The 12,432-nt window shown below is 32.4% G+C and overlaps 1 protein-coding gene and 1 long non-coding RNA gene across 3 annotated transcripts; one reads left to right on the top strand and one right to left on the bottom strand.

Annotated features, from left to right (window-relative positions):
• Positions 1 to 1,107: 1,107 nt before the first annotated feature.
• LOC115880402 lies at positions 1,108 to 2,714 on the bottom strand. Its single transcript, XR_004049868.1, has 3 exons — positions 1,645 to 2,714; positions 1,337 to 1,574; positions 1,108 to 1,267 (listed from the first exon to the last, which is right to left on the bottom strand). It is a non-coding gene; the product is annotated as an uncharacterized LOC115880402 (long non-coding RNA).
• A 6,803-nt stretch (positions 2,715 to 9,517) lies between these two features.
• Positions 9,518 to 11,712, top strand: LOC115880339 (poly(U)-specific endoribonuclease homolog). 2 transcript variants are annotated; one of them, XM_030897543.1, is made up of 5 exons: positions 9,518 to 9,856; positions 9,954 to 10,653; positions 10,707 to 10,903; positions 11,021 to 11,253; positions 11,305 to 11,712. In XM_030897543.1, the coding sequence occupies exons 1-5, from the start codon at positions 9,784 to 9,786 to the stop codon at positions 11,539 to 11,541; spliced, it is 1,440 nt and encodes a 479-aa protein (XP_030753403.1). In that variant the 5' UTR covers positions 9,518 to 9,783; the 3' UTR covers positions 11,542 to 11,712. The 2 variants fall into 2 exon arrangements, with proteins under 2 accessions (XP_030753403.1, XP_030753404.1); XM_030897544.1 differs by having other exon boundaries at positions 10,455 to 10,653.
• Positions 11,713 to 12,432: the final 720 nt, after the last annotated feature.

The raw sequence follows: 12,432 nt of genomic DNA on the forward strand, positions 1-12,432 counted from the left end.
AAACAGCCTTAAGGACAAGAGTACCTTAAGGCAACAGTTAGTGAAGAAGGTACTACGACTGAGACCTTGCACATCGGACATCTCAAGGCCACAAAAATTATAGATTTACTACTATAGGTAATAAGAAAAATTTAGGGTGTCTTTAACAGGTTTTTTAGAGAACTCTAAAGATTGAATAATAATAAATGAGGAAAATATGAGTTAATGTTATTTTCCACGAGAATTTACTTCACTCGAAAATACAATTAATGATGTGCAAAATGCATTATTTTAAAATTATCAAATTTAAGTTTTATTATATTAAACATGAACAAAATTACAAATATTTTGAATGATTTTAGTATAAACGTACGAGTTTATTAAGAAACATGGTATCTCGCACCTTTTTTTAAATGTAAATGCAATTAGAGAATAATTAAAAAAATAGTAAAATGATGATAGAAAAAATTAGATTTAATCCTATGACAATGTCCTACAGAAAACTATTACAGAGACTGGAATAGAGTGGTTATTGTTTGAAATTTAGTTTAAAATTACAGAAAATAAAAATTATGTCCTCTAGAATTTTTTAAAAAAAACCTAATCCTAATTAAAAAATAAATAATGCTAAAAAGAGAACACTAAAACAATGGAAGACTTTTGGAATCTCCATTGGCTTAGCACTCTCGATTCAACATTACAGAGACTAGAATAGAGTGATTAAATTTAGTTTAAAATTTCAGAAAATAAAAATGATATCCTTTAAGATTTTTAGAAAGAATCTAATCCCAAATAACACTAAACAGAAAACACCAAAATAAGAAAGGCTGTGAACCTCAATTACCTTAGCACTCCCCATTCAACACTACAGAGACTAGATAAAAATATAAAAAATAATAATGTTTGTTATAAAAATTCTTGAAAAAAAGAAAATGGTTAATTGAAGATCCGATTTCCTGGCACACATTTCATTAAACTTTGAGCAAAAAAAATGTGTTTTAATAATAAATTAAGCATAACTGAGTAAAAGTCAAATTGGTTTTAAATTATTTTGAGACATAGACACCTCGAAAAACATTAAATATATTATTTCTTGTGATTTTTACAAACGACAAGAAATACAAAGGATTATATATGATTCGAATCAAAGAAAGTATGAACGCAAATAAAAAGTGTGGCCTTAAAATGCTGTGAAAAGCCTTAGAACAGCTCCAGAACCACGAACCGACGCGACCGTTATAATTATGCTTTAGAAATGGTCCTTCTACATTTCCTCTTCATCTGCATACTGAAACAACGATAAAAAAAGATCAGTAAAGATGCCCGCGTCCAAAAAGTCCAAATAAATTCAACTCACCTCCATTCCACATTCTTTCACTGGCGATTCCTGCCACACGGCGTAAAAAGCAGTGTCGTCACACCGCGGGAGCGGAAGGACGCCCCTGGTCCCTCAGGAACTACGGACGGTCCCTGGGGAATCCCATTTAACGCGTCATCAGGATCGACAGAACCTGGAAATACTTTTTAGTAGCAGGACATCTAACACAGACCGACTAAATTCACAAATAACACGCGCTGCGTACACGATCATAGTTCTGGAAAGATAGAAATATTTCTGAATTAGATTTATGGAAAAGAACTAGACAGGTGTGTGTTCAGACTTACCTCACTATCACTGACACTAGGCTGAATATGCTGGACTACGGCCCATCCCATCATTCCGATTAGACGTCAAGAAGTATGTCCCTCCCCCTCAGTGTTGGCTATCCATCCAGGGTAAATTTTATATTTTGAAAGAGCTCTATCGCTTTGACATGAGATTATTAGGAAAATTAGTTTAGATAAGATAGAGAGTTGTGCTCAAAAATATAGTTTAGATACAGCGATAGAGCAGAGAAAAATTTGATGGGGCAGAGCAAAATTTAAAAAAGAAATGGTCCCTTATTCCAATCTCTTACAACAGTGAAAAGAAAACCCTAAAATAACGCCAGACTGGAACCGGCACTACTTTAGCATTATCAATTCATTCATCTCAAAGACCAGTAAACTAAATAAAAATTATTATAAGTTTGATTTGAAATTATATAAAAATATAGAGAATAAAACAGTTTAAATCAGAATGAATTTACTTAATTTATACGTGAATGGGAATACTAAAACAAGAAGGCTGTTACTCTTCGATCGTAATTGTATCATCCATTCACAAGAGACCATGTAAAAAAGATTATTTTAAACAAAAATTATGTTTTTTATTTTAGTTTTTAAGAGAGAGAATCTATTATAATCCCATTAACGCCAGAAAGAAGACCTAAAACAAGGAAGGTTGTAAACCTCCATTGCCGTAGCAACCTCGATCCAACATCACTGAGACTAGAATAGGGTGATTATTGTTTTAAATTATATTAGTTAGAATTTTTAGAAATATCCTAACCCCAAATAACGCCAGAAAGAAGACCTAAAACAAGAAAGGCTGTGAACCTCTATTGTCGTAGCACCCTCGATCCAACATTACAGAGACTAGAATAGCATCATTTTAAATTTTTAGAAAGAATATTGTCTCAAATAACACTAAACAGGAAACGCTAAAATAAGAAAGTCTGTGAACTCAATTTTTATGAGAGAGAATCTAATCCCAAATAACGCTAAAAAGAAAACACTAGAACAATGGAAGACTTGGAATCTCCACTGCCTTAGCACTCTCGATTCAACATTACAGAGACTAGAATAGGGTGATTAAATTTAGTTTAAAATTACAGAAAGTAAAAATTATATTCTTCAAAATTTTTAGTGCGAACCTAATCCCAAACAACGTTAAAAAGAAAACACTAGAACAACGAAAGACTTGAAATCTCCATTGCCTTAGTACCCTCGATTCAACGTTAGAGACCAGACTAGCACTAAACAGTAAAATAAGAAAAGATGTGTACCTCCATTACCTTAGCACTCTCCATTCAGCACTAACGAGACTTGATAAAAATAAAAAACATGAAAATTTTTGTTATAATAATACTTAGCAAAATGAGTGGTTTATTGAAGATTCGATTTCCTGGCACATATGCCGTCAAAGTTTTAGAAAAAATATGTTTTAACGGTCATAACTCCAAGAAATAGAACCTGCATAAACCGTTTAAATGGACAGACCAAAACACCGGAGAGACCCAAAGGCACGGCGGGTGATGTTCCAGTCAATTCGAACCTTTACGGAATCTTGGCCAAGCCTCGACCCTCCGATACCAGCTTGATCCTCCATTCCTGAGGACATTTGTTCCTTGGAACCCTGGCCAGACCAAAAATCACCGGGCTACAGGGCGACCCACCTCAAAAAGAATCAGATTAAGAATTTGACGGTGTCGTCGAGAAAAACCATTCGACAACGGTTTGATATTTTTCGAGTAACGAGGCAACCCGGAAAACAAGTTTATATGCCTGCGTTTTTCAGTTTGAAGAGGAGAAGGAAAAATATAAAGACTTTCACTAGTAAAAGCTTTATATTGGTGGTTAATTAGCAAGGCGACATCGGAGGCTGAGAATAACCACATAGTTTTATGACGTTCCGATCGGACAATTTAACGTAACGTCTTCTGCCAGATTCCCCACACTCAAGGACCAGCGTTTACCTGCCCTTTCCGGTCCAAGAGTGCCAGATGATCCCAACCCACTGCGCCCCTTTGCAAGCCTCCTAGTCCTCTAATTGAGCTGAGCCCCACTCCCCAGACACCCTTTACGTTTAGGACAACAACCCGGCCCCATGGGATAGCCTGCATAGCATGATATAAGCTTACGCCCGGTAATGGAGCGGTCGAATAACATACCCACTGGCAGACTACAACGCAACGAGCACCTGGGAACCCCGGCCTGTTACCGGGGCTGTAATAATATGCGAACGAATCCAGGGCGAAACAGTCCCAGGCCTCCGAGACTGGCCCCTCGCGACAGTCCCCACAGCCCACAGATTGCATCGCAACCACCCCGCAACGCTGCTTTTTTGTGTCTATCGATTTTAAAAAAAATACGAGCACTAAAAAGTACTCGTATTTATTATATTAAAATACTAGCACTAAAAAGTACTGGCATTTATTAGATACTTCATGTGAAAGATTCTCTTAAAGTGACATTTATTTAATTTAATTATATTTTCAAATATAGAGATGAAAATCTCTGTTTTCATGGATAAAAGTCTATAAACATTTCTTATAGAGCTTTATTTGCGTTAGAGAAAGAGAGTGACACTTGTGATATTGAACCCAGACTATGTAAAACGACGGATTAATCTAACACGAACTCAGCGGTCATGTCTTTAGAGCCTGATAGTAGAGACATTAAACCGCACGCTTACTAGCTGGGAGCGTTGATGGATTTTCACGTGATAGCATTCCATGAGCCGTCTGCATGGGTAAAGTAAGTGTAGTTTGGTAATTACAATTGTGTGTCCCCATTCGATTGCGATCTGAAAAAAGAAAAAAAAAACTTACAAAAAGACCCCAATAATATATAGTCTTGAATAATAATCAACGACTGGAGTTATTGAAAGTTAAAATAAAAAATATATGTAAAACTAAAAATGTAAAATAAATATACAAGGTATCTCAGAATTCGCGCTTCAATAAAACACCTCAGTTATACAGGGCGTTAAAGAGTGTAGGTCTTATTAACTTTTAACTACTCTATATGTGACAAAGAAAAAATGTTTACAGAGAAAAAAGTTTAAAAACTGTATTAAAAAATATTATAAGTTAAGTAACTGCGTGAACCCCCTGTATACTGTCTACAACCAAAATTTATATATATTATTTAATAAAAAATTATTTAAAAAATATATTATGTAGATGTCATTAAGAAATAGTAAAATAAAAATAAAATTACAATAAAGTAGCCTGGAAAGTAGCATTATTTTAGGAAAATCTAATTAAATTATATCAATGAAAACAGCTAACTTTTTTAAAAGTTTTTCTTAAAAATGTCTATACCAAATGTCCAAAAAAGAAAACAAAAATATATAAAATATATTTCTGTAGAAATTAGTAATGGACGAAGAAATAGTAAAATATCTATAAATATTTGAAAAGCTTAGTGTGTCTGTGTTTAAAAGTGTGGATGAATAATATTGTAATTTTGGTTCACCCTATAGGTATATCTATATAGGTACTAAAACAATTGTTACCAAGTAATTTCAACAGCTATTTAATAAAAAAGTATTTAAAAAATAAATATAGATAGATAAAACAGATAAAAGTCATAGAGACAGAGTGTAACAGAGTATAAATAAAATATTACAATAAAGTACCATTAAAAAAAAAACAGCTGATAATATCCCTTAAAAATTTCTTATAAATAAATAAAAATATATACATATTTCTGTAGAGATTAGTAGTGGATGAAAAGTTAATAAAATATCAGTAAACTATTTGAAAATCTTGCCAGAAGCAACAAAAAGATATTATAGTTTATCAACCCCAAGCACAAAGTCTCTAGGAAATAAATAAAATCAGTGAATTAGCAAGCAAAATTTACTAGGTTCGGAAAAACTATCAAAAAAAAATAAACTCCTATATTAATTTTCTAAATGTTATTTTGTTTAAATAAATCTATTGTAAAGAAAACAACATCTAATCTACTACATCTAACAAGTGCTTTTATCAAATGAATGCAAATATATTTAGAAAAAAATAATCAATGCACAATTAATAACATAGACTATAGAGAAATATTTCACAAACTTAAAAAACAAGGAACCAGTATTTTAATTTTAAGGGTTTAGATCAGTTTCAAGAAAAAAATCAGCTGATTATCAATATAAATTTCACTAGTTATTCTTCATTAAATATTTCACTAATTAAAGCAGCTACAGGCAGATGCTATTCTGTGTGTTACAGCTTTCTAAACTTTATTAAGATTATTTTATAAAAGATGTAATACATAAGTATATAAAAATAGAGAAGAATAAAACGTATGTAATGTATAAGAAAAAGAAAAACCATATCAAATGCCACTAGGTACTATTAGACATATTCTTCAGAAAATCGAGTGATTATTATATATTCACTTATATAAAGGCTTTTATTTCTAAAATCCTATATACATCAAGGTATCTAAGTCTAAAAATTATTTATTTTAATACATAGATATCCTATACAACCATAAAAACATCAAATTTAGAAAACGGTCAATCCACAACAAATTACATCTTTTTATAGCAGGCAGAAATTATAAAAAAGGCAAAACTTTTATACACTGCCCGATAAAATTTCGACCAATCGGAAAAGAAATGACGTTACATTCAACCAATAGAATTGCTTTCAAGCCAGCCGCTTTAAGAGCATCCGATATGTCGAAAAGTATCAGGAAATTGATAGGAAAATGGTTGTACTTACCATCACTCGAGTCCAGCTGGGCCCTACCCGCGATTGTACCGAGTAAAATGTGTAAAGGCGCACATTCACTCCCGAAGTGCAGCACGTCTGGATACAGCGCCCGAGCTCAGGTACGACCTGAGCTATATGACGTGTCCAGACCCATACCGATCCTTAGTCCATTCCATCCAAAGGCAGCCTGGTTTCTTTGCAACTTGAAGATCTGTTGCTGTGTTGGTGTGTTGTTCGTCATCTCCTTCTTCAATGGCAGCGTGGTCCTTGGATATCCGTAACCCTGGATAACTTGGGGCATAATCTGAAACAAGACAAATATTTTTTAGTTACATAGAAACATAAAAACCTAAGCAAAAAGTCTCTAAAATACATCCTCGTACATACTTTAGGTTTGGAATTAAACGAAATTCACAAGTTTTTTATTCTAGAAGCTACGACAGATGTCCGACGCATTAATGCCGAACCCTGTACAAGACAAGAACATTTAAAAACATAAAAACCTAAGCAAAAAGTCTCTAAGAAATAAATAAAATTAATGAATTAGCAAAGAAAATTTACTAGCTTCAGAAAAACTATCAATAACAATCAATTATATAATACCTATAATATTAAGTACTAATTATTACCTTATATTAAGTTTCTAAATGTTATTTAGTATAAATACAGGCGGATGTAATTTTTCTGTATTTTTACAGGTTCCTAAACTCTATTTAGATTATTTTATAAAAGATTTATTACGTAAGTATTCTTTTATTTTATAATATATTTAAGAAAAAACATATCAAGTGCACTACTATTAGAAATATGCTTCAGAAAATTGTCTGAATATAATTTATTCCCTTATATAAGGTTTTATTTCTAAAATACTATATTCATCAAACTATTTAAGTTTGAAAAAGATTTATTTTAATACAGTACGACGTAGGACAACCATAAAAAAGAACTATTTATAGCAACAGAAAGTATAAAAAAGCAAACAGAAAGAAACGGAAAGTTTAACAAAAAAAAGGTGGCTTTGACTTTTTTTGTTGATCTTGCGCTTCTACCGGCCGCCTTTAGATGGTCGGATTTTTCGAAAAATATCAGGAAATTCGTAGGAAAATGGTCGAACTTACCCTCTCTAAGAGTCCAGCTATGCACTACACATGATTTCCGAGCACAATATACAAGAAAAAGGCACTTTTCCTTAAAAATTCTGGAGAGGCAACCGACAAAGACCTTACATCGTTAACGGTCCGTCTAGAAATGACGAAAATGGACGCAAACGACCAATGATATTGAGTTCTGGCGCTCGGTCTCCGATTTTTGACGCTAGAGGGAGCGCCGGCTGGCGCTTTTCTTCTGTTTTACCGATGAAAAATTATGTAATTTTATGACCTAAATTTCAAGTTTAAATGAAAATTTAGCAATATAAAGCTACATTGGAGACAAAACTACTACCAGAGAAATGTAGCTACATGTTTTCCGAATAAAATGACACCAAACAATAAACGAATAAAGCAAAATTCACATAGATATCGCATTTTAATTACCCCAATGTCCCTAATTGTTAATATCATAAAAAATAGATTCTTGCCTTAAAAAAGATTTTCAAGCTTTAAAATAGTTAAAGAATTATAGATTATCATTAAATATAGTTAATTAAACAGTTTCAGACATATTAAACCCATGTAAATCAAAATAAAATTCAAAAATATGGTGGCGATTCGGTAGCCTTCAGAATCTTCAATTATTATAACTTTGTTGTTCGACATTTTCCGAAATAATGTAATACTTAGTTAAATAGAGACTTATTACATCTATAAATTATAAAACAATGCAGTAATACCCCTATTTATAACTTCTACAAGACATTTTCTTAGTCAATGTAATGGCCAAGACTTTTTGCATTTATTTCACCAATTTTGCTATGAAGTCGATAAAAAAACTCATTTAACATGATTCTGTGCTGTAAGAATTATGTATTTGTAGTTTTTTTATCAATTTCCAAACCCCAAAACTCAAAACAAGAATACTTTTACATATACATACTTTTACAAGATATTTACTTTTATTTCACTAATTTTGACATGAAATCAATAAAAAAACACATTTAACAAGATTCTGTGCCCTACTAATTATGTTTTTGTAGATTTTTAACAATTTCCAACCCCCAAAACAGCCCAAGAGTAAACAAGAATTTCTTGCCTCCTGATACAAAATTTGTTCGATGAAAGCTTCGAGCACTATGTATAAACAGGATGTTTTCTACATATAGTCTAAAAAAATACAGGGTTGACTGCTCATGTATTTTTAAGAAAAAAAAGCTCATATAAACATAGGGTCTGTCTAATCTTCAGGGTGTTAAAAATCTAAAAAAAATATCTTTATGTTTTATCTTTTACTCTTTAGAAGGGAGATTTTGGGGGAAAGTGGTTTATGTCGTAGAATACATTGCAGTATTTAATATCCAGTACTTGGTATATTGATATATATATATATATATATATATATATATATATATATATATATGATATTGGTATATTTGAAATTTGAAAAATTGAGTGGGAAAAATAACTTTTTGATTTTCCATTGATTAAAATTGCAAATGGTGTTAAATTAAAACAATAGATGACTCTGACCAAACACTTAATTGATCCTTAAAAAAGTAGATTTCTTTAAAATTTTAGAAATAATTCATAGTACATCTACTCATCTATCAGATGTCGCACTATTTGTTTATAGAAACCTCATTTAGTTTAATAATTATAGTTCATCTACTATGCAGAAGATCGCGCCATTATCGATATTACAAAAATACCACCACTACTCGCTAGATGTCAACACTGTAACCTTACAGGACCCTAGCTTGCTGGAAATTTAGTTCCGCTACACTTTCACCGAAGGCGCTACGGTTGAATTTAATTAAAGAAATCGCCACTAGGATGATTGGGCGCTACAATAGGTTTCGCGGGCTGGTAGAAAAATTTGAAATGGATTATTTTTGTTTTGGACAAAATATTATCGTCTTATAAACGAAATTGTTCTTTAAAACGTTAAAAGTAATTTAATAACCCTTTAGTATACTTTACTGTTAAGAATTATTCCGAAAAATTAAAATTCATCGTGTAACGACATGTTTTTTTGGTTGCCTGAATAAAATTCTCTTTGTTCTGTACGCTGCATAGGTACACTGCCAAACGCTTTTGTTGATTTTTATATTATAACTTTTAATTAATATAAATTAGCAAATTGTTTGACCTTTCTAAAGTGAAGTTCAAGAAGTGAAAGTGTATAAATAGCTGTTCTGGTTTAAATTAACCACGACACATCATCAAATGATAGAGTGGTTTTATGATCTTGGTTTTTTTCTTAAATTTCTTAGAATAAATTCTTGTTTATTTTTTTATTTTAACAATGCTGTGATATTTAATTTATTCTTAAGTAGATAATATATAAAATGGCCTCCAGGACTACATCAATAACGACTTTCATAGTTGTTGTTGTAGCTCTTATATTTGTCGATGTTTTTTGTAAGTATATTAACACAACATTCAACAAGGACCCGCATGTTTTACCTACCTTCGTACCTTACATAGTTATTTCCTAACATTTCTCTAAATAAATCAGGCGCAGACGTTACAAATACTCAACAAACAAACCCATGGAAAATAAATCAAAATCCAGGCCAAAAAGCAGATCCTTTACCTGGAAATGTAAAAAGTACCACTCCTTGGCCTGCTCTAGGGCAAAGATGGACCGAAAGAACGACTAGTCCTAATATTAGGAGCCCAGCGACGACACAGGGCCCCAAAAAATGGATCCAACAAAACAATCTATGGATAAGGAACGAACAGGTGGCTTCAGGTGGATTTCCATCAGCTGTAACAGGACAAGGGAGTGTAAATAATAATAATAAGCCGAATTTAGCACCTAACTTACCAAATTTCGGTACAAGTACTACAAAAAAACCTGTAAGTAATAGTCAAACGTCAAACGGTAAGCCGGTAGGCTCATATGCTGCAGCCATAGCAGATAAAACAATGTCCACTACCTCTGTACCTCTTAAAACGTCTACAAAAGGTTTTTCTCCTGTAACGGGAGCAGACAACAAAAACTTACTTTCCACAGGGTCCAATAATGAAGATTTAGTAGGCAACAAACAGGCGGAAGATTCCTCTTCAGATACATCAGGAATCTCAGATAACGAGCTCAGAGAATTCTCGGAAATGTTGATCAGGAAGGATACTAACAATGCCATGAAGTATGTTACTTTAAATCTGCAAGGGAAGACCACATCAAGGTCCACAAACGATGAAGCCCCAGAACCGTAAGTAAAAACCTAACCTTAGTTTACAGAAATTACTTAAATAATGGTTTTAGGTTGTTGAAAATTGATAGTGCAGCTTTCCAGATTCCTTCAGTAGAAAAACTGAGGCTGTTGTATAACAATTATTTGTTGGAAGCAAGTGAAAATGAGGTTTATACACCTCAGGAACGCATCGAAGAGAATAATCTTCTAGATGCTGTCCTGGCAACACCTGTAATGCAGTTTGCACGTAGTTTTTTAATACAGAAAGGTAGCTAACTCAAATATAATTATGTAGATATTTTTCTATAGTTGAAAAAATAAAGAAACATGATGAAAAATGCTAGTTTAGAGGGTTTGAGGTATTAATATCATAGTTTTATTGCAGGTAAAATAGGTAAAGACCCTAGAGAATTCAAAGACTTACTCAGGCTGATCTGGTTCAACATGTACTCGAGAGGCAGAGGCAGGATAGGCTCGAGCGGATTCGAACATGTTTTCTTGGCCGAAATCAAGAACAACCAAGTCTCCGGACTACACAACTGGCTGTATTTTGGCGAGGAAGAACGCCAAAACCACGCAAACTACTTGGGATATATGAGAAAAATAGACTTGGGAGAGGTAAACTACCTCAAATCTATCAAATATCTCTCTAATATTGTTTATTTCTAGAACAAAGGTGCTATAGTAAAGTACCATTTTCGATTCAATGATATTGACAAACCTGTGGGTTCTATGTTCGTGGGTACCAGTCCTGAGCTTGAAATGGCTGTTTACTCGACGTGTTTTATTCTAAGACCTGATAAGCCTTGTCCATTGAAAATGGGAGGCAATAGGTTTGTTGTCCGGACTTACACCTACAGATACAGGAGCAAAAATATGATTGGCAGCGCATTCCCTGAAATATAATATAGTTTCTCAGGGATTAAATCAAGTTTTATCTGCAATGTGTCATTTAATACAAGTTATTTTATTCTATTTTATATGTAAACCATGATATCTTTAGGCTTTTCTAGTTAAGTAAGATTTTAAATAAGGTTGTAATATACCAGGAGAAATTAAATAAATAAAACCTAAAAAGTGTTTTATTTGTATACCTTACTTCACTGTATGATTTTTATTCCTTTTTACCGTGATTTTGCCTTAATATTTTATGTTTTCTACAAGTTTACATTTTTGTTCGACATTCTTAAAAAGCAAGTTGCACAGAAAAAATATGTAGAGCTATTGTAATAACTAACCATATATTATTAATCTTATGGACTAACAGTAAAAACAAATAATTCTCACTGGGAATATAACTATTTAACATTATTAATAGATTTTTCAAAATAAAAACATAAACGGGAGCGAAAATTTAAATTTTCTTAGGTTAAAATCACGAAAAGTACAATATTTACATAATAGATGGCTCTGATCAAACACTGTTTGGGACCTGAAAAAAGTAGATTTCTTTAAAGACAGACTGTAATACGGTTACTAGCATCTAGATGTCACAACTGATAAATTTTACAGAAATCTAGATATAATTTAAACGTAGTTTAACTACTTATTAGCAGATGACGCTAGTGGATAATTTATTGAATAAATCTACTATTATAACTCCTACCCAACAGATGGCGCCACGTACTAACTTAGTTACGACGCACACTGCAATAACAGATTGGCGCTGTAATCAGCTTCGCGGGCTATAAGAAAATTTTAAATTAAAGGAATTTAGATAAAATACAGTTTTACAGACGAGAACATTGGAATTTCTGTTTAAAATAATATATTTAATGAAACAAATATTACATTCTA

Source organism: Sitophilus oryzae, unplaced genomic scaffold (assembly GCF_002938485.1).
Source record: "Sitophilus oryzae breed Bouriz unplaced genomic scaffold, Soryzae_2.0 scaffold_1621_pilon_pilon, whole genome shotgun sequence".
NCBI classification, from domain to species: Eukaryota; Metazoa; Arthropoda; class Insecta; order Coleoptera; family Curculionidae; genus Sitophilus; species Sitophilus oryzae.

What these genes read in the sequence shown, in the direction of transcription:
- LOC115880339 (XM_030897543.1), top strand. Translation starts at nt 9,784, where the DNA reads ATGGCCTCCAGGACTACATCAATAACGACTTTCATAGTTGTTGTTGTA. An exon ending in TATATTTGTCGATGTTTTTT is followed by an intron (nt 9,857 to 9,953) that starts GTAAGTATATTA and finishes TAAATAAATCAG; the next exon opens with GCGCAGACGTTACAAATACT. An exon ending in TAGTTTTTTAATACAGAAAG is followed by an intron (nt 10,904 to 11,020) that starts GTAGCTAACTCA and finishes GTTTTATTGCAG; the next exon opens with GTAAAATAGGTAAAGACCCT.